The sequence below is a fragment of the Lepidochelys kempii genome, chromosome 1, assembly GCF_965140285.1.
Source record: "Lepidochelys kempii isolate rLepKem1 chromosome 1, rLepKem1.hap1, whole genome shotgun sequence".
In the NCBI taxonomy this organism is placed as follows: Eukaryota; Metazoa; Chordata; order Testudines; family Cheloniidae; genus Lepidochelys; species Lepidochelys kempii.
The window spans coordinates 297,136,619-297,159,726 of NC_136380.1; the positions used below are offsets into that span (position 1 = coordinate 297,136,619).

The following is a 23,108-nucleotide window of genomic DNA, read 5'->3' on the forward strand; positions in this document are numbered from 1 at the left end:
ATTTGTATTTGTGAGGTTCTGTGATTGCAACATATGCTCCTGTAGTTGAAAATTTGGTCCATTTATATGAGTTTATTGATAGTGATGGATTAGTAGTGAATGAATTGAGCATATAGCCAGACTGATAATGACCCAGTCAAAGATTATGCTTTAAAAAGAAAGATGCATGTTTTTATTTCTACCTTCCTCTGCTCTGTCATTTACAGGTTCCAGATCATTGAGGTCCAATCTGATGAGTTCCATCTACATTTTGTCATAGTTAGGAGCCAAGTGATCCCTTGTCTTTTGTCTAACTTTCCCCTACATCTCACATAGTCATGGGCTTTTATCATCCATAATAAACACACACAAAAAGTCTTTTGTGCTTTGCCATCCAAAAGGAAACATGCTGTGTCTGAACACTACAAGATTATGTTCCTTTTTGGAGACTAACGAATTTATTATGTTCTTTTTTGGGGAAGTTCTGTAGCCTGTGTTATACAGGAAGTCAGACTAGATCGGGGTAGGCAACCTATGCCATAGGGGCCGAAGGCGGCACACAAACTGATTTTCAGTGGCACTCACGCTGCCCGGGTCCTTGCCACTGGTCCGGGGGGCTCTGCATTTTAAATTTAATTTTAAATTAAGTTTCTTAAACATTTTAAAAATCTTTACTTTACATACAACAATAGTTTAGTTCTATATTATAGACTTGTAGAAAGAGCCCTTCTAAAAATGTTAAAATGCATTACTGGCATGCTAAACCTTAAATTAGAGTGAATAAATGAAGACTCGGCATACCACTTCTGAAAGGTTGCCGACCCCTGGACTAGATGATCACAATGGACTCTTCTGCCCTTGGAATCTATGAATTTATGAATTCCTTTGTTTTAGTTGGTCATATATTCACTTAGTGCCTTTGGGTTGTCGTGATATTTTGAAAGTTCTTAACTGATTTCCCAAGTACCCCACAGCAATAACATCTGAGCAGCCCCAAATACAGTACCATCCCTGATGCATCTTTCAAGAAAAAAGTGATTATACTCAGAGAACCCTGCTGTACCAAGGTTAATACTATCTGATAGGAGGGACTTCATGCAGCAACAGAATGGCACTTTCAATATGTTCCAGGCTGATCATTTAAACCAGTTTTTCCCACACCCATGTCCTAATGAAACTAGCATAACACCTTATAAATGGGCATAGTCATGTCTGCTTGTTGGTGGCAGGCACTAAAGTGGATGCAACTAGTTAACCAAGTCCTCCACCCAGTGGCTGGACTTACTGTGTGCAACCTGAATATACTACAGCTAAGCCTCAAACCAGGACTTTGTGGGTATCAGCAACATTTCTAACAAAGGACCCTTAACTAGGAGTTGTGCTAAGTTTGTCTCAGGTCGTTTATTACCTTACAGACACCATGCCATTCTTATTCTGAGGCCGGGAGGTACTGCATGCAGCAAAAATATCAGCTATTTCAATAAATGTGTTTGATTCCACGCCAGAAAACAGTGGAATGGGCTTCCCCTGGTTTTGTATGGGCTTCCCCTGGTTTTGGGTATATGCCAGACTTGAACTGAAGCCCCTTAAAGATTTTTTTAAAAGTTTCCTTAGCAAAAAATGCATAGTTCTGAACTTTTATATGTAAGGATTGTAACAGGGTGGCTTGCCCCTTTAAGGGCTCTAGGCCAGGGGCCAGCCAAGCCGAGTTATTTAGTAGGGACACCTGCAAAGGAATCAGTGGACTCCCCTATAAAGAGCAACAGAAGGTTGCCGAGAAGAGTGGGAGAATTGCTTTATTTCCCAGTTCACCAATGCCTTCAACTATGTGACTGTGGAGACTGACTGCTCATGCCCAGACCCCTCAGTCACAAACCAAAGACCTCAGTGAAACTGGGAAATAATCTCTGTAGCTTCCTCCTGTGTTTTATAGGAGAATGAGCTGATCCTTGCTCAGGTGTGCCTACTTATTCCTGGTCTACATAGGAATTTATGTCAGCATCCATACCCCTGAGAGAGGTAGGTATACCGACCTAACCCCCAGACAGTGATAGGTCAACAGAAGACTTCTTTACTCTCAGGGAGGTGAATCCCCCCAGTCGGCATAGGCAGTGTCTTCACTGAAGTGCTACAATGACACAACTGTACCACTGTCGCGTTTTAAGTGTAGACAAGCCCTTAGTAATTAGGGTTGGTTGGCTCCAGGCCTTTAACCCTTAGAGGGGCAAGCCACCCTGTTAAAAGAATTAATGTTCACAGAAGTAGAAAGAGGAACTACAGTTAAGTCTTTTTTGGCTCTCTGCAAAAATGGCCCTGTAGAATAATGTTTTTCGAGAAAGTTCATATTTATACTGAACAAATACATAGGAGCCCAGGTCTCCAAGTGACTCTCAAAAACTCATGCAAGTAGTTCCCATTAAAGTACATAACCCCTCTCAGAAAAGGAGGCTTCAGGGACATTAATCAATCATACTAGATAGCCCCTGCATCTTATTTACACATGCATCTTCACTGAGGTTGTCAACCTTCAGAATGCTGTCAAAGAAGATGTATTTTGTATGTACAAATGGAGAGTACAAATTCCTTTAAGAAGTAATCAAAACCTTTTTATTTAAAGGCCTCTGTAAGCAAATGAATTTCTAAGCAGGTTTATTTTGCAGTATGTTGCCTATAAAATAAACCAGCTCAAGAAAATTACTATATTCAGAAAGTTAATTTATCTGCAAAGTAGGCTAGAAGGGAATTCAACCCTGGGAGAGGGAGCAATTTGTGTTAACACTGACACACTAGACCAAATAAACAATTTTATAGGCTCTACAGGAAGTTTTTGAAACCACAACTCACCATAACCAGAGAACTGCAAGATGTGGGGCCAGGTCCCCAATGGAGTTAAGATGATACACACCAGCTGAAAATCTGGCCCTCAACAGTCTAACACAAGGAAAATAGGAGATTAATCAAGGTTTTGACAAGGAAATACTGGGCTCCTTTTAGAAGAAGGAGAGAAATGACAAACAAATTCAGTTTTGGGTAAGATTTTCATAGAGCAAGACCCACGTTTTGCGTGGTTTCTTGTGCCTACTTTTGTGAAGCTGTGTGAGCATATAAAATATTTGTATATGCAAAATGGGTACATGAATGCCTAAATATCTATTTGCATCTGGAGAGCCCTATTTTGCATGCACAACTGTGGAAAACACAGATGAAAATGTACAAATATGTATTCAAAAATGTACCCAAATCTCGGGGATAAGGTAATGAATACATTCCCCTTAAATTTTACTTTGTATTAAAGGTAGACATAATTTAGTGATGTGTTCGTAGCATAGGATTATTTTTGCAGCATTTAACAATATTCAGTAAAATAAGCAGAAGACATTGTTTTAGCACACATTTGATTCTATGCCTTACAAAGAATGATGATGGATAAGCACTCCATCCAAAAAACAAAATTAGAGCTGGCTGAGAAATAGAATTTACCCCCCATGAAAAATTTCAACTGTGTGGAATACTTTTTCATACCAAATCAGGACAAAGCCAAAAATCTCAAAATGTTTTGTGGAACTGAAATTCCACATTATTTTGGTTTGGAATCACCAAAATGTTCCCATAGCAGGAAAGTTTTGGTGGCGTTTCCAAAATAAAATATGCTTCCCAGGATCCACAGCAGCCCATTCAGTGGGTTACTTTGTTTCAAAGGCTCCCAGTCTCCTCTCTCCATGACCTACTGAGCTGGCCAACTCCAAGGCTCCCCACCCAGCAAGCTGTGGAGGTGGCTCATCTTCTATGTATGTCATTCAGGGAGTTGGGAAGCCCAGAGAGCCTGGTAGCCAGGCAGCTAACTTGCCCAGCTCACTGGCAGCCAGCCGGGTAGCTGGGAACTTTTCACCCCTTTCGGAAGGAATGCTGCAGCTGCTCTGAATCCAACTGTCACATATTGGACACTGGTACTTTTTTAAACTGATGTGAAAATAGAAGTTACCTTGTAGAGACACACTAGAATGGCAGCCTCCATTTCCTGCACTAAAAACAGGTTATTTTAGCATGTTTGCAATTCATTAGTATCTTCCCTGGAAAGGTTTCAGAGTGGTAGCCGTGTTAGTTTGTATCAGCAGAAAGAACGAGGAGTACTTATGGCACCTTAGAGACTAACACATTTATCTGAGCATAAGCTTTTGTGGGCTAAAGCCCATTTCATCGGATTCATGTAGTGGAAAATACAGTAGGAAGATATATGTATGTACAGAGAACATGAGGGCAACCCCCATTTTTTCATAGTGTGTGTGTGTGTGTGTGTGTGTGTGAGATATATATACACACACACAGAACATGAAAAAATGGGGGTTGCCCTCATGTTCTCTGTACATACATATATCTTCCTACTGTATTTTCCACTACATGAATCCGATGAAATGGGCTTTAGCCCACAAAAGCTTATGCTCAAATAAATGTGTTAGTCTCTAAGGTGCCATTAAGTACTTGTTCTTTTCCCTGGAAAGGTAATTCATGCAACACACTAGAAACCTACTGACTCTTCTCACCTCCATCTGTCCAGCTGCATCTAGGATTTTTCTTTTTTTTTTTTTGGCAGAGAACCACTGAATGTTTCCTTATCAAAAGCTAAGAAGTGTGTCAGTTTGTTTGTTTTTAATTTTAAGAGGTCTTCAGAAATAAATTGCTGCAAAACAGGCAAATGTGATCAACAGACAAGATGGGTGAGGTAATATACTTTATTGGACCAACTTCAGTTAGTAAGAGAGGCAAGCTTTCAAACTCCTCCTCAGGTCTGTATTTCTTTCACCAACAAAAGTTGGTAAAGTAAAAGATATTACCTCACCCAGTGACCTTATCTCTCATAGCTACAACACTGAATGCAAATATGATTGATTTACATTCTCTCCACTAGTCAGGCTCTGTTTTTCTCCCCCCTATGATTTTAGGGAATTATCCATTTACCAACACAAACATTGAGAGGAAATGAAATCACTACTATTCTAATTTTTCTCCATCATATTTAAGTGCTACACTTCAACTTAGCTATTTTAAAGACCAGAAATTCATAATTTAACTAACTGTAATTTTCAGCGAGTCCCACTAGAAGATGCTCCTCTATTGGAAGACAACTAATTCTGTTCTCCCAACTTAATATAAGCCTTATGTCTTTATGTAACATGATGTATAATTTATATCTAATAACCACACTGATCACAGACTTTGTTAAACCATAGGCATAAACACTAAATTTGCAAATGTTCAGTATTAGGAACTCCACTGCAGTACCATGTGTGGTGTGAGCAGTTAGACACCAGATGCCAGTGACAGATCCTTAGCTGATGTAAGTACACTGAAGTCAGTGGAGCGATGGCAATTTCTACCAGTTGAGGATCTGCCCCCTATTGCTTTAGGAGAGGGCTAGAGCATGATCTCCCTTTATTAAGTTCCCCCTACACCACATGCTGGTCTTTACTGGAGGACCAAGAACTCTACAAGTTTAACCCAGCTCCACATTTCCTTTTCTGTATAGTTTTAAAGCTGTTTTTACTTAATATAAAGAATTCAAAATAAAACCCAAATCATTTAAAACGATTTACATTAAAATCATCTTAAAGCTCTTGAGCCAAAACTTTTTGTCCTGGCCTCACCTCTACTAATCCTTTCGCTTTGTGATAAATATTGAAGTTTTGTTGCTACTAAGTTTTATTTCACCAGCTTTTTTTTTTATCTTGGACTTTTGGCTTTCCCTTTTTCTCCTGCCCCTTGACCGTCTCAGTACTCTCTTTGTCTCTGTACTGCCCTTTTCCTGCTCTTTGGCGTTATTATGTTTGTATTTCTTTGAGTTGCTTTTTACATTTGCTAGCTCTGGGTTCCCCATAGTGTCTGGTTCACAGTCTTCTTGATCAAATGGAGAATCCTCTTCTACTTCATAAGGTTTGTCACCTGCAAGTCTACATCTGTATAGCTCTCACTATATCCATGAATGAGGTCATCCCTCTGTCTGTGGAATAGGAGTTCATCTTGCCTGCCTTCTGCACCAGTCTAAGTTCTCAGGCAAATTAGGCATCTTTCAAGTCATAGTAGCACCAATATTTTGTGTGGAGCCTAATTTGAATCCAGTCAGTGAACTAACTTGTTTTCATCTGCAATAAGCTCCTGGCTTGATCTAGTTTCTGTGGCATCAATCTCTACATTTGTGGGCTTATCTGTTAAATTTGCTGATAAATCCAGCACAGGTTTATGATTACAATCATCACTGAACTGCTCCTCAGGGGAAGGATGTGGCAGCAGAGGAGTCAGAACTTCATTCTGATCAGTATCACACTCCAACATCTGCAACTCTATAATCACGTCTGTCAGACACTTCTCTTTCTCTGGCTCTTTTTCACTCTCATATTAGTGCCATGAAGCTCTGTTGCCAGGTCTGCTGTAGAAATTCTCTCTTTCTGGGATATTTTTCCACCATTCTCAGCACAGCTGCAATGAGTTCGAGAGCTCTGTAGCCTTCCCTGCTGTGATCTCCTCTTTCCTTTCTTTCGGGTTTTCCTCTGTTAAATTCTTCTCTCACAAAGTCTTCATGAAAACTATTTGTGTAGGTCAAAGATTTTGCCATAACCTCCACACCCCCAACTGTTACTTTTACTCTCCGTAGTTCCCACATGCTATGCAAGCATCTCCCCGTGTTCTTCCTTTTTCCTTGCATCTACCATTTATTTTTTGTTAATGTGGAACAGCTCAGGCTTCTTAGTGAAATAAATAAGCATTTTCTTTACTTTTTCATACTAATTCTATTGATTTTCGGTGAGGCCTGATATTTGCAGAATATCATCTTCCTTCCCTCCCTCCCCCCCCACCCGCCCATGATGAATATGGGGAAATTGGTATTCCTCACTCTTTACAAGTCCTGATTCCACCTGAAAATTGTTCATCATGGTATAGCCATTTTAGCCAGGGTGATTCAACGACAAAATTAAAGCATGGGTGGAGTAGCAGGGTGGAGAATCAGAGGAGCTGTTGGCTCCATTATCCTTGTACTTCTCCAGGCTCTTTATTTTGCTTTTGTCCCGTTGAGGGCATTTGCGCTGTCACTCTCTCTATGACCCTGTGGAGATGGCCCCTCTCTTTCTTCTTATAGGGCTCCTTGCTATAGCTCCAATGCAGTTCGGGTTTTTTGTATTCTGACTGCCATTTTCCTTGTCTCCACTCTCATATTCTCTGGACTGGAGCTTTTCCTACCCTATCATCCCTTCTTAAAACCTTATCTTCTCATTCCTTTTTCTTCCTCTTTTCAGCCCCAAGCCTGCTTTGGACCTGCTGCAGTGTTTGGGGCTGAGGGATGCAAACTCTCCCCAAGAGTTCACACAAACACAATCTCTCTCTCCTGTGTACAGTGAGCAGGGAAGCTACAATGTGTGTAGAGGCACATGAAAATCCAAGTGCTGAAGTACAGAATGACCTCCTGCCTGGTATGAAAGTCCCTCACTTTATGAGGTTCAATAACTGCCGTTCATCTCTGGTAAGGGAGAATCAAGAACTCTGCAAGTTCAGTTCCACACCATGAGTTGTGCAGGGCAGATGAGATCCTCCTCAGCTGGCGTAAGTCAAAGCTGCTCCAGAATTTGATCCTGCATATTTTACTATTGTAATAAGTTACAATATATGTGTCTATATTAATCCATATTTAAGTGGCTAAATCCATGGGAGAAGCATGCATTTAATATTATCTAAGATTCTGTACTTGAGACTTCTTTGAGATTAGTGTAAGAACCTAATGAGCACAGAACAGAATACACAAATTGAAGCATGTGTTTAAGTGCTATTCCTGAATAGGGATGTTTTCCTAGACTGGAGCCTGACAGATGAAATAGACTTTAAGTAAAGATGCATAGTTAAGAATACTCAAATAGTTTGGTAAGTTAAAGACACATATTCAGGTACTTTAGTCCCAAAATGTGGCCTATTTTAAAAAATTATATATAATTAAATCTAATATACAAAGAACTTATTTCAGAATTCACAAATGGTCCTTAACATTCTATCTCAAACACCGAGGAACATTAATATTTACTAGTGTCAAAATTGCTTTCTGTTCCTCAAAAAAGTTCAATAAGTTACACAGTCAAGAGTGTCAACATTGCAAATCATGACCCATATTCTCTTCTCACTTCTATGCAACCACACTGACTTGAAGAGATGTGTGAGGCAGCAGGCTGGGAAAGTGTTTTTTCTGATCACTTGTCCACAGGCAGCTAGAATTTCTTGTCAAATAACCAAGCGGATTGTCCCAAATTTCAGGCTTTGATCTTAGTGCCTCAAGTAAATTAAAATGAACTGTTGTTGCTGGTGTGATTGTCGGGAGATGTTTCTCTGCATTCTGCTTTTTCTGTCTAAGACGATTGTGCCAAGATTTGTCACTTTTATTCTCTATTAAGTGTGTATGACTTTCCCCTGGCTTTATAGGGTTAATTTTCTCTTTCTTGTAATATAAATAAAAATGTGTTTTTATTTATATTAAAAGCACATTAAATCAGTGCTCCAGGATGTTGCCGGCACCCAGTGCCGAGAGGCTGAACAACAGCTTGAGTTGGTTCGTTACCCGGTGTGCTGCACCCAATAATCACAACGGGGTGGAGAAGCAGAAAAGTTTATTTGAAGCTTCAAAAAGGTACAGGGAGATTTGAATCTCAAATCCTGTACAACAAAGCAGGAAGTTACACAGGCTTTTATACACCCTTTTTCCCAGCATACTTATCCAATAGCAAGCTGCTTCAAGTATCCATATAGCCAGCCAATCCAGTTCCCAGCTAGTTCCCTGATTCTCTGTATCATTTGTTAAACTATACATAAAGCTGCTTTATTCAGCATTGTTCTTCCATATCTCCCCTGTTTGGCCTTGCTTAGTTTCAGGCAGTCTGACTCTGCAACATACTGTTGCAGATTCTCAGCATAACTGCTCTGTGTGCCTCCAGGCGGGGGGGCCAAGGACACTTGGGCCTAGCACGCAGAGCTGCTGCGAGTGCCTCCAGGCAGGGGGGGGGGGCCAAGGACACAGGGGCCTAGTGCGAGGGGGCTTCATCGACACTCGTGGTCTTCCATCCCCTCGAGTTACCTAGTGGCCATGCCCCAGTGTTCCCAACAAGGATATGCACTTGGTTACCAAGTGAGCTGCAACCTACAAAGCTTTAAAATGGCTGCCGATTTGAGAGATCATGCTATACCATTGTAGCTGTGATCAGTAGAAGCGCCCTACCTGAATCCCACTCAATTCAAAAGAGAGGAAGCCCTCAGTGGAGACGCCTGCAGCTTTTCAACTAACAGCCACTTTGCTCTGAAACACTTCTTGTCTTTTAAGCCCATGGCAAAGCATATCTATTTTCTAAGTCTGCTGGGGAGGGAAGGAGTTAGTGGGTGTTGAGGCTTGTGAGAGCGTAAGGGTGCTTGTGGGAACCTTTTATTGGAGATTTATTTTTGTTGGGAATGGGGGAGGGACGTAAAAAAGATTGGTGTTAGCAGTTAGCTTTATTGTTTGTCTTCATAACCTTTGTTAGAGATTTTTGTCAATATTTTTATAAATCAAAATAATCAACTAAAAATCTGTGCCTCACAAACTAGCTATGTGCTTCAATACAAATCAGTTCAACTCTTAATCTGAACCTTTAGAAGACATACATTTCTGATCACTCTGTTTGACTGGAATTCAAGGTTGTACGTGTATGGAAGTGAAGGCAGAAGGTATGTGTATTGCGAGTGATACCTGGGGGTGGAATAATGGGAAAGGTGAAATTGTGGTTGTAGGTTGCAGTAGTCAGGTGAGGGGTAAGCTAGGTATTTCCTGGATTTTGTTCAGTTTATGCACTTCAGTGACCTTATTTGGTTTTCAAATAAGTTTGTCTGATGGATGTAAATAAAGTTGTCAGCTTTTTTTCTTTTAAATCTGCTTTCAGGCATTTGACAATGAGCCATAAAAATAGCAAAATGACATTGCATTGCACTTCTACAATTTTCATCTGACAGGTTTCAGAGTAGCAGCCGTGTTAGTCTGTATTCTCAAAAAGAAAAGGAGTACTTGTGGCACCTTAGAGACTAACAAATTTATTTGAGCATAAGCTTTCGTGAGCTACAGCTCACTTCATTCGAATGCATCAGATGAAGTGAGCTGTAGCTCACGAAAGCTTATGGTCCAATAAATTTGTTAGTCTCTAAGGTGCCACAAGTACTAATTTTCATCTGAGGATTTCAAGCATTTTACAAATGGCAAATCTGATTTTTTGCTTGCATAGGTCTAAATGACTCCGCAAGGTGAAATTCTGTTCTAGGTAGGTCATTATACCACCCCCATCAACTGTGGTATCCAAGCACCTAGGCAGTGGAACACTGGTTAAACCTCTCAACCCTCCTGCAAGGGACACATACAGGAATTCACTCTACTTAACACTAGAATGCAGCCATCTCTGGAGCAGAACACAGCAGAATGTAATAGGGCACAACAGTACTACACAGCACCTTAGGAAACTACATGAAGAAGAAAGGTATAGTCAGGTGAAGCTACAGTGGGAATTTAAGTTAACACAATGTCAGTGTGTTTACAAAAAGAGCCATGGGTTCATCATCTGTTACCATGGATTACAAGTAGATGGTGCAATATTTATTGAAACACTCAGGCTCTGCTTTGCCATTGCCCTCGGGCCCCTTTGGGCCAGTGATGCTGACACAAAGGGTCTGCAAATCAGCTGTCCTGCCCCGCCCCTTACACTTCCCCCACTGTATTCCCCGCTTCCCCTTCTCTTCCCAGCAGCAGGGACCAACTCCAGACACTCCACATGCCATCAGCACCATCGGAAGCAGCAGGGAAGCCTGAGTGGGCCACTAACTACTTCTGAGCTATATAAATACAAGATACTTAACAAAAAAAAGTCAGATGTTTGCAGACAATTGGTCTTGCTACTGGAAAGCCTTGACTTCAATGGAAGTTTTGTCTGAAATAGTAACCATGGGACTGGTCTCTAATTGGCGTGCCTGAACACACATTTGTCTGCTTTGAAGGTGCAACTGTCATCACTGGACCATAGAAAGATACAATTCCTAAAATAAGGTTTGACTTGATTCAATTTTATTTGGCATTCATTCCAATGTTCAGACTCGAATGTATCATTTTAATTCTAAACAACTGTGAATTTCAGGTCTCCATATTGTAGAGCAGGAGCCATTAAAAACCTCAACATTTGCTTGCCTGAAGAAGTGATTTTGCGTGGTATGATGGTGCCTCCTGTTTTAAATAGGAGATAGCTGGTCCAAACTGCTTGCACCCTATCTTGTGTTTTTGATAGTTTCTAACTAAAATACTCAGCATTGACTCTCTCTCCACCCCATTTAGAAAGGAGCTAAAATAAGCGTAAAGCTCTAGGCCGGAGTAGCCAACCTGTGGCTCCGGAGCCACATGCGGCTCTTCAGAAGTTAATATGCGGCTCCTTGGATAGGCACCGACTCCAGGGCTGGAGCTACAGGCACCAACTTTCCAGTGTGCCAGGGGGTGCTCACTGCTCAACCCCTGGCTTTGCCACAGGCCTGGCCCCCACTCCACCCCTTCCCTCCCCTGAGCCTGCCATGGCCTCGCTCCTCCCCCGCAGAGCCTCCTGCATGCCACAAAACAGCTGATCAGGAGGTGCGGGGAGGGAGCGGGAGGCACTGTTTGGAGGGGCTGCTGGTGGCTGGGAGGAAGCTGATGCGGGGCTGCTGATGTATTACTGTGGCTCTTTGGCAATGTACACTGGAAAATTCTGGCTCCTTCTCAGGCTCAGGTTGGCCACCCCTGTTCTAGGCACACTGGCTAGCCAGTAAGCAGAACTCAGTCTCTGTAATGACCAATTTTTTAATCAGTGTTTTAATCTGTCTTTTATGGTTCCAACTAAGCAACTATAAATATGCATGCGGGTAAATTTGTTAGACTGTGAATACTTCTTTAAATGTTAGTGAGCATGCATGGAGATGAGAATTATGACAAAGGATACCATAACATACATATGAGGGACTGAAAACATTTCTCCAGTTTTTACAGATATTGCCCATTTCAGGTGTATTCCTCATTTTACATGCAGGGCCTCTTTCTCAAACAGGTAGACTCTACTAAAATGGAAGAAGCTTTAAGTTCATATGTTGGGCTATGTTTACTTAGTTGTTCTGTAACACTTTACACTAGAGACCTCACTTTGGGCCCAATCTCTCCCACTAATTCTAAAGGATTTTGGCCCAAGTTAAGACTCCAAGACTTGTCCTTACAAGATGCAAGAATTCTAGTATGTGAGCTGATAAAATTGAGCCCAACTTGAATAATATGTAAATTTTCCACTTTGCTGGGTGTTGTACTGTTTTTCCGACAAAGGCCCAAAGTAATTTGAAATATATGTGTACAAGATCTGATTCAGGATTATTATTTTTATTGGCAGTGTTTGGGGCTTTTAACACGATTTTTAGATCGAGAATTCCATTTAATCAAATCAGTTTGTAAGTTGTTTCTGCTTTTTTATCCAGGCAGATGACAAATCAGCAAGCTTAAGGAAATCCCTAGAGTGAGCGCACAGCAGGCACCATCTTCTCCCCAACCTCGAGTAATGGTCATTCTTTGTTCCATTTTGAGAGACAGATACATATTTTTAAACATTCCTTTCCTAGTTCTTCCTTATTCATTTATGAACTTTCCATTTCAAATGCAAAATTAAACCCATGGAAAAATCTATAGTTCACCAAGATACATAGGCATAAGCCAAGATGACTATAATGATGTTAACAGCCAAAAGGCACACTTAAAATTCAATTTACTCTTACCAAACACACTAAGGACAAGAACAACAATGCTAGATTGTCATAAATATAAAGGGAAGGGTAAACACCTTTAAAATCCCTCCTGGCCAGAGGACAAACCCTTTCACCTGTAAAGGGATAAGAAGCTAGGATAACCTTGCTAGCACCTTACCACAATGACCAATGAGGAGACAAGATACTTTCAAAAGCTGGGGGGAGGGAGGAAAAAAAAAAAGACTCTCTCTCTCTGTCTGTGTGATGCTTTTGCTGGGGACGGAACAGTAATGGAGTCTTAGAATTTAGTAAGTAATCTAGCTAGAGATGCGTTAGATTCTGATTTCTTTAAGGGCTGAGAAAATAGGCTGTGCTGGAGGGAATGGATATTCCTGTTTTTGTGTCTTTTTGTAACTTAAGGTTTTGCCTACAGGGATTCTCTATGTTTTGAATCTGATTACCCTGTAAGGTATTTACCATCCTGATTTTACAGAGGTGATTCTTTTACTTTTTTTTCTTCAATTAAAATTCTTCTTCTAAGAAACTGAATGCTTTTTCACTGTTCTTAAGATCCAAGGGTTTTGGTCTGTGGTCACCTATGCAAATTGATGAGGATTTTTACCAAACCTTCCCCAGAAAGGAGGGGGATAACTTTGGGAGGATTTTGGGGGGGGAAAGATGTATCCAAACGGACTCTTTCCTAATAATAATAATACTGGTTAGACGTTTGGTGGTGGCAGCGATAAGTCAAGAGCAAAAGGTAAAATAGTTTGTTTTAACCTAAACTGGTAGAAGGAAGCTTAGGAGGTTTTCATGCAGGTCCCCACATCTGTACCCTAGAGTTCAGAATGGGGAAGGAACCTTGACATAGATAAAGACTGTTTTCTTTGGAGATGTTCATCGAATGAAATAAGGGACTGGCTTGACTGAACAGGAGAAAATTTGTCATTTATTTTACTCCTTATGCAGATTATCGCATGCTTTACTTTTAAGTCATCAGAACAAAATGGGAAAACCCTTGCGGAGCTTCCTCTTCAAAGGCTGCACTGCATGTTACCATGTAATAAAGCATTTCACAGATGTCCTTTACAGTCAAGATATCCACTTGTTAACATTATTTCACACACTTTAATAAGAACACATCAAGAGGAGACTACACCCCATTATCTCTCCATGAATTCAGGAAAATGTCTAAACTGCTCCCATCTCTTCCACTGTGTGTAGCAGTCTAGCATGCTTCAAATTGCACCACATTTATAATCTACAGCAACAGTCTTTGTTGAACTGGTGTCAAATTTGGATATATAGTAGGATATATGGAGGTCCTGGTGATGTCAAGGAATTATGACGTGATTGGAATAACAGAGACTTGGTGGGATAACTCACATGACTGGAGTACTGTCATGGATGGTTATAAACTGTTCAGGAAGGACAGGCAGGGCAGAAAAGGTGGGGGAGTAGCACGGTATGTAAGGGAGCAGTATGACTGCTCAGAGCTCCGGTATGAAACTGCAGAAAAACCTGAGTGTCTCTGGATTAAGTTTAGAGGTGTGAGCAACAAGAGTGATGTAGTGGTGGGAGTCTGCTATAGACCACCGGACCAGGGGGATGAGGTGGATGAGGCTTTCTTCCGGCAACTCGCAGAAGCTACTAGATCGCATGCCCCGGTTCTCATGGGCGACTTTAATCATCCTGATATCTGCTGGGAGATATCAAACCAGGAAGAATTAGTAGGGGAAGCAAAAGTGGATGGGAATCTGGGAGGCAGTGACCATGAGTTGGTCGAGTTCAGGATCCTGACACAGGGAAGAAAGGTAATCAGCAGAATACGGACCCTGGACTTCAGGAAAGCAGACATCGACTTCCTCAGGGAACTGATGGGTAGGATCCCCTGGGGGGAATAACATGAGGGGGAAAGGAGTCCAGGAGAGCTGGCTGTATTTCAAGGAATCCCTATTGAGGTTATAGGGACAAACCATCCCGATGAATCGAAAGAATAGTAAATATGGCAGGCGACCAACCTGGCTTAACGGTGAAATCCTTGCGGATCTTAAACACAAAAAAGAAGCTTACAAGAAGTGGAAGATTGGACAAATGACCAGGGAAGAGTATAAAAATATTGCTCGGGCATGTAGGAATGAAATCAGGAGGGCCAAATCACACCTGGACCTGCAGCTAGCAAGAGATGTTAAGAGTAACAAGAAGGGTTTCTTCAGGTATGTTGGCAACAAGAAGAAAGTCAAGGAAAGTGTGGGCCCCTTACTGAATGAGGGAGGCAACCTAGTGACAGAGGATGTGGAAAAAGCTAATGTACTCAATGCTTTTTTTGTCGCTGTCTTCACGAACAAGGTCAGTTCCCCAGACTACTGCACTGGGCAGCACAGCATGGGGAGAAGGTGACCAGCCCTCTGTGGAGTAAGAGGTGGTTAGGGACTATTTAGAAAAGCTGGACGTGCACAAGTCCATGGGGCCGGATGCGTTGCATCCGAGAGTGCTAAAGGAATTGGCGGCTGTGATTGCAGAGCCATTGGCCATTATCTTTGAAAACTCGTGGCGAACCGGGGAAGTCCCGGATGACTGGAAAAAGGCTAATGTAGTGCCAATCTTTAAAAAAGGGAAGGAGGAGGATCCTGGGAACTACAGGCCAGTCAGCCTCACCTCAGTCCCCGGAAAAATCATGGAGCAGGTCCTCAAGGAATCTATCCTGAAGCTCTTACACAAGAGGAAAGTGATCAGGAACAGTCAGCATGGATTCACCAAGGAAAGGTCATGCCTGACTAATCTAATCACCTTCTAGGATGAGATTACTGGTTCTGTGGATGAAGGGAAAGCAGTGGATGTATTGTTTCTTGACTTTAGCAAAGCTTTTGACACGGTCTCCCACAGTATTCTTGTCAGCAAGTTAAGGAAGTATGGGCTGGATGAATGCACTATAAAGGTGGGTAGAAAGTTGGCTAGATTGTCGGGCTCAACGGGTAGTGATCAATGGCTCCATGTCTAGTTGGCAGCCGGTATCAAGTGGAGTGCCCCAAGGGTCGGTCCTGGGGCCGATTTTGTTCAATATCTTCATAAATGATCTGGAGGATGGTGTGGATTGCACTCTCAGCAAATTTACGGATGATACTAAACTAGGAGGAGTGGTAGATATGGTGGCAGGTAGGGATAGGATACAGAGGGACCTAGACAAATTGGAGATTGGGCCAAAAGAAATCTGATGAGGTTCAACAAGGACCCTTAGGACGGAAGAATCCAATGCACCGCTACAGACTAGGGACCAAATGGCTAGGCAGCAGTTCTGCGGAAAAGGACCTAGGGGTGACAGTGGAGGAGAAGCTGGATATGAGTCAACAGTGTGCCCTTGTTGCCAAGAAGGCCAATGGCATTTTGGGATGTATAAGTAAGGGCATAGCCAGCAGATCGAGGGACGTGATTGTTCCCCTCTATTCGACACTGGTGAGGCCTCATCTGGAGTACTGTGTCCAGTTTTGGGCCCCACGCTACAAGAAGGATGTGGATAAATTGGAGAGAGTCCAGCGAAGGGCAACAAAAATTATTAGGGTCTGGAACACATGACTTATGAGGAGAGGCTGAGGGAACTGGGATTGTTTAGTCTGCAAAAGAGAAGAATGAGGGGGGATTTGATAGCTGCTTTCAACTACCTGAGAGGTGGTTCTAAAGAGGATGGTTCTAGACTATTCTCAGTGGTAGAAGATGACAGGACAAGGAGTAATGGTCTCAAGTTGCAGTGGGGGAGTTAGGTTGGGTATTAGGAAAAACTTTTTCACTAGGAGGGTGGTGAAACACTGGAATGCGTTACCTAGGGAGGTGGTGGAATCTCCTTCCTTAGAAGTTTTTAAGGTTAGGCTTGACAAAGCCCTGGCTGGGATGATTTAATTGGAGATTGGTCCTGCTTTGAGCAGGGGTTGGACTAGATGACCTCCTGAGGTCCCTTCCAAACCAGATATTCTATGATTCTATGATATACAGATGGACACTTTGTTCTAGCTCCCTCACTGTCCAACTCCACCTATAAATTGAGCAGCAAAGTCAAATTAACCACATGTGGACTTGACCAGCAAGAGGAAGGGACAGAAAAGCCTTTTCACTCCTCTCCCTCTGAACTGAGCTGAGCTGCACAGAGAAACTGACTAGTCATTCTCATTTTCACTTTGCAGCTTCTCCCTGAGCCAAGATCTTACACACAGGGAAACTCACTAAGGCCTTCAAATCAGCAGCACTGCTATGGGTACCCGCATGGTCCCACAGTATGCCAACGTTTTTATGGCTGACTTAGAACAACGCTTCCTCAGCTCTCGTCCCCTAATGCCCTAACTCTACTTGTGCTACATTGATATCATCATCTGGACCCCTGGAAAAGAAGCCCTTGAGGAATTCCACCATGATTTCAACAATTTCCATCCCACCATCACCTCAGGCTGGACCAGTCCACACAAGAGATCCACTTCCTGGACACTACGCTGCTAATAAGCAATGGTCACATAAACATCACCCTATATCGGAAACCTACTGACCGCTATGCCTAACTACATGCCTCCAGCTTTCATCCAGACCACACCACATGATCCATTGTCTACAGCCAAGCTCTACGATACAACCGCATTTGCTCCAACCCCTCAGACAGAGACAAACACCTACAAGATCTCTATCAAGCACTCTTACTGTTAAGGAAAAGTTAGCACATGTGACTCCATTTTGGTTTGGGGCCCACCATTGTTTAAATGCCAGCACATCATACACCAGGAGGAGTGATCCTTAGATACTGAATCCCTGTGAAAATCCTCCTCGTCTCCAGCCTGCCTTGACTCCCAGTATCTGGTTTTTGTCAGTCTCTAACTCCCTGTCTCTTGGCCTTGATGTGAGGCCTCCCATTCTGATAATAAAAGTTACTGATGCATGGCTTTAGGACCATGCTGTGTAATTAACATACTGGTATAGCACGAGGAATGCACCAAGCAGGGATAGGTGGTAGATAAGACAAGGGTTTGTTTATTGGCTAAGGTTTCCCATGCACGAGGGCAACATGCTTTGCTAAAAAGTATATAACCTTTGTATAATCTATATTCGTGGTCCCCCCCGGCTAGCAGGGGGGCACCAGGCTCGAGTGTAATAAACTTAGTGTTTTTTGGGAACTCTGCAGTTGTGGACTTTGTTTCTGTGCCTCAGCCTAGATTCGAACTGTGCGTGTCCTACCAGGTGTAATTCGTAACATTACGACTACAATATCCACCTGCTGAAGTGAAGAAACAGATTGACAGAGCCAGAAGAGTACCCAGAAGTCACCAACTACAGGACAGGCCCAACAAAGAAAATAACAGAACGCCACTAGTCGTCACCTTCAACCCCCAACTAAAACCTCTCCAGCCCATCATCAAGGACCTACAACCTATCCTGAAGGACAGCCCATCACTCTCACAGATCTTGGGAGACAGGCCAGTCCTTGCTTACAGACAGCCCCCCAACCTGAAGCAAATACTCACCAGCAACCACACACCACACAACAGAACCACTAACCCAGGAACCTATCCTTGCAACAAAGCCCGTTGCCAACTGTGTCCACATATCTTTTCAGGGGACACCATCATAGGGCCTAATCACATCAGCCACGCTATCAGAGGCTCGTTCACCTGCACATCTACCAATGTGATACGTGCCAGCAATGCCCCTCTGCCATGTACAGTGGCCAAACTTGACAGTCTCTACGTGAAAGAATAAATGGACATAAATCAGACGTCAAGAATTATAACATTCAAAAACAAGTCAGAGAACGCTTCAATCTCTCTCGTCACTCGATTACAGACCTAAAAGTGGCAATTCTTCAACAAAAAAAAACTTGAAAAACAGACTTCAACGAGAGACTGCTGAACTGGAATTAATTTGCAAACTGGATACAATTAACTTAGGCTTGAATAAAGACTGGGAGTGGATGGGTCATTACACAAAGTAAAACTATTCCCTCCCCCCCACTGTTCCTCAGACATTCTTGTCAACTACTGGAAATGTTCCACCTTGATTATCACTCCAAAAGGTTTTTTTCTTCTCTCCTGCTGGTAATAGCTTACCTTACCTGATCACTCTCGTTACCGTGTGTATGGTAACACCCATTGTTCCATGTTCTGTGTACATAAATCTCCCCACTGTATTTTCCACTGAATGCATCCGATGAAGTGAGCTGTAGCTCACGAAAGCTTAAATAAATGTGTTAGTCTCTAAGGTGCCACAAGTACTCCTTTTCTTTTTGCGGATACAGACTAACACGGCTGCTACTCTGAAACCTAAGGTTATTCAGCTTCCCTTCTGTAGGAAGCTCTGAACAGGCTGCAAGGAGTAACAGACCATAGTTCCCTTTTGCAAACAGAACTTGGCAGAAAAGCAGGAGGAAAAGTGAATACGAAAAAATAGAAAATGGTGCAAAAATCGAGGGGTGGGGGGAGAGAAAGACGAGAAGAGCTAAGAGAAAATGGAAATGAAGACCCAGAAATAGAAGAGATGAAAAAAAAGGGCAGATGAAGTAAAAGATGGGATGGAGAGAGGCAGGCTAAAATGCAGCCCCACTTGTAGAGTTGAGATGAACATTTAAGTGCTTGATGCGGGCTTTGATTAGCATTGGATTAATGTCCAGGATTATTGTGATACTCCCCAGGGGTACCCAGGGTTATGAGGCACTTCACCAGCACCTTTCCTCTCTCTGAATGAAGCAGTCTTGTCTGTGCCTCCTGCAGCTCAGCTCTCTGAAATCAACAGCCTCTGGCAACACTCACCCCTGCCTTCCAAGCCACCATAGACCTCGTGCTCTCAGTTCAGTTTAGTAATAGGCTCAAACCAACCCTCAAGTTCTTGAAGTGTTCCCTCTAACACTCAGCCCCTATCACTGAACGCTCACAGAAATTACCAGAAAGCTGTCCCCGAAAGAACAGTGTACACACAGCTTGATAGGTACAATTCAGGATTAGGTCCTTGATAATATCACAGCACTGAGATATACATTTATAGTGAAAATCATAAGTTTATCATCAAAGATTAAGATTCAAGAAATACTGAGTAAGGATAACTGAATCAGAAATGGTGACGTAGAAAACAAAAAGGTATAACATGCATTTCATAAACTAAACTTAACTTTAACACGCTAAAATCCTTGTCTAAAGTAGTTTTATCTCACCCCAAACCCTATTTGCAGAATTTTCAACCAACCCTAGTTGAGATCCTGTTCTCATAAATGCAATCACACTGCCTGATTAGTTCCTGAAGTGCCAGATAACAAAATGCTTTACTTGTCCCCCTGTTACAGTCCAGTAAACCTTTGAAGTGCACCCCCAGATAAAACTCTTTTCCCCCGTTACTTGTTTTTCCTGTTGACGTCCCATGTCTCTCTTTTTTTATTAGCATTCAGTTCAAACCAGTGATGGGAGGCCCACTGTGAAAAAATATACAATGCTTAACGTACATCTCAATTTGCTAGATGGACAAGCACTCCTGGTCTGAAACCCCTCTGTGCTGGTGGCTCATACCTCGATACAGACTCTCAGGATATATTTTCAGTCTATATATGTAACTTCTTAAATATCATCCACACATATATCTCACAATTATGAAGATCAGTATGACATACGCTTGTATTAGATACCTTACAGGACATTCTTTATGGATAAATACTATGAAAGCAGTGTTTCAGTGTAGTGAGTTGTGAGGCCTGTTAGGAATTGCTGACACAGAGTACTGAACCCTTTGCCAGCCGGCACCAATGGGTCTCTGTGTCACAAGAATGTAATCTTTGTTGTACATTCTCTAGGGCATTCTGCATCATTGTTTCAGAGGGTTTTTATTGCAAAGTTTTAAGCATTATAAAGAATACAAAGCTTAAAAAAAGAGAAAGAACTACACAGTGATAACATTAGTGAGAAGTCATTTAATGTATTACAGAACTTACCAAACAAACGCTGATGAAACAGGAATTTCCCAGCTATCAATCCTGTGAGAACGGCAAGTAGCCATAGAAGCACCTTCAGAAACCTCCAGCCTCCTCCTCCAGGGTATTTATTTGTTACAAACGAAAAGCAGTTGCCAACAACAATAACATTAGCTTCTGTTTGACTGTGAGATATTGGATCCTCAGCAAATATTAAGAAGTTACAGAAGATCACCAGGTAAGCCACAACTAGGCGAGACCAGGGGTGCTGGAAGTAGTAGCGGAAGCCTTTATCCATTCTCAAATACTTCAGTACAGTTGTTTGCCTGTGTATAAAAGATATCAGTACATTGTTATACACACCAATCAGCATCGAATTCGGAAGCTGCCTAGACATTTCAAAAGTCAAACCACTTTACATTTTCAGTGATTTACTTTTGATATTCTAGACTAACCCAGTGATAAACAGTTCCAATCAAAAGCTGTGTTAGAACCCAGGCAAAAAAAAATTAAGACTTCCTGTTAGTTTCAGCAAAGGCATGCTATACATTTTAGCACACCATTTTTATTTTTAAAATGTCTACATTCTTTTTAAAGTACAACTACATGAATATAGGTCAGCACAAAACATGTTATATGGCACTTGAAATTCATAGTGCCAGTCTCATGCATTCAAAAAGATATAGCAAAGCCTCCAAACCTTTCATCCCTCCTTCTACCTCTTCTTTGACACACATACATAGGTGCTGGAACTATGGGTGCTGGCAGTGTTGCCACGCCCCCTGGCTTCAAATGGTTTCCATTATATACAGGGTTTACAGTTTGGTTAAATGGGTCTCAGCACCCCCCACTATACAAATTGTTCCAACACCTTTGCACACATACACATAGATCCCAGGCCTACTACTAAATCTACTCTATCACCTTTTTCAAAAGAACCTGGACTGAGTCTGCATGAAAGCCACATAGTCCATTCTTTTATCACCTACGAGATTTATAAATGTCCCAATAACAGCACCAGAGATTACTACACATGGAGGGCTTGACCCAAAGCTCATTGAGATCAATGGAAGTCTTTCTATTTACTTCAATTGGTTTGGGATAAAGGCCATAATGAAATGCAACCTTACAAGCAGGGCACTCCCATTTCCTGCACTTCAAAACAACTTTGCATGAATACAAGAACAATTCTAATTTTGAAATGTTTACTTATAAGAGCACAGATTTATATTTTTTTCCCCAATGTGGTCTGTTTCAGTGCTTTTCCATCTACATATTTGTCTCTATATAAACTTTTCAGAGTGTAGGTTCATTGTATATTCATGCAGACACCAAGCCAGGAGTGCAATAGAATACTACAATTGTTCAAAACAACCAGACCAGGGTGGGCAGGCTGGGTGGAAGGGGGAGTAATCCAACAGTTGTTTTTACAGGATGAGCATTTAAAAATATAGTCTACATGACTGAACAAAAAAGAGTTTTTTGCCAGTGTCATACAACCTGGAAAAAAAATAAGATGCTTCTTGAAAATGTTTACAGCATAATACTTGTTTCAATGGCAAAGGTCTTTCTGATAAGTATAGCTCTTTATGTAGGCACTTTTAAAAAAAATTCAGTATCTGATTTTTCTTATTGTCAGATTCCTATATTACATTCAGTAAATATTAAAAACAACAGATTCCATTTACTAGTCAGGGCAACAATGTCAAACTTCATATAAAACAAAAATTTTATTAGAGAAAGCACAAAATATATTAGTATGTTTAAAAGTTGCTTAGCTAGTACAAGGAAGTATGTCATCCTTGGAAGAACTTTATGAATTGAAGAAAGTGACCTGAAGTGGGAAGTTATTACTCAAACAAGCTAAGGACTTTAGCAAGGTCACAGACATTAAGAAACCAAAGATACCTTTAAGACTACAAAGTCAGTACATTCCTGTCTTCTTTTTGTGCTACTGTTAGCATGAAGAAAAGTCGTAATTATTCTATTCAATTAGACATCTTAAATTTAAGAGGTGGGTGGGCAAAGACAATTGTGTGTCCACCCAATATTTTAGCCACCAGGTTAACCTAGAGTTACCAGATAGCGAGCAAAAGCATAGCCGACTGGACATTATTTGGTCACAACAGGAACCAATGCTTTAACTAGTTGCATTAGGTTAGAAAATAAACAGAAGAGTGCTCTTTGCATCTAGCAAAGGTTCCGAAATTTGGGGATAATTTTTAAAAACACGTTTGGACTGCAGCATGCTCATTTAACCTATTTTATTCCTGGGCAATACAAGAATTTGGCTTTTTTTTTAAAAAAAAATCTTTTTAGAATTAATAAGTGGAGCTCGTTAAAACCGACTGTCTCCAACTAAAACAGACTGCGGTTTGTTTGTTAGGGAAAGCAGAACCTGACACCGTGATACACCCAC

The 23,108-nt window shown here is 41.6% G+C and overlaps 1 protein-coding gene across 4 annotated transcripts in view; it reads right to left on the reverse strand.

Annotated features, from left to right (window-relative positions):
• Window positions 1-23,108, reverse strand: part of TMEM117 (transmembrane protein 117) — a 315,494-nt gene that overhangs the window by 291,769 nt on the left and 617 nt on the right. For 3 of the 4 annotated variants that reach the window (XM_073328001.1, XM_073328005.2, XM_078851656.1), the window contains exon 2: window positions 20,711-21,015. In XM_073328001.1, the coding sequence (XP_073184102.1) occupies window positions 20,711-20,987 (277 nt within the window). In that variant the 5' untranslated portion in view covers window positions 20,988-21,015. Of the gene's footprint in view, window positions 1-20,710; window positions 21,016-23,108 lie in introns of those variants that run through there. The other variant, XM_073328003.1, reaches the window with a different exon arrangement.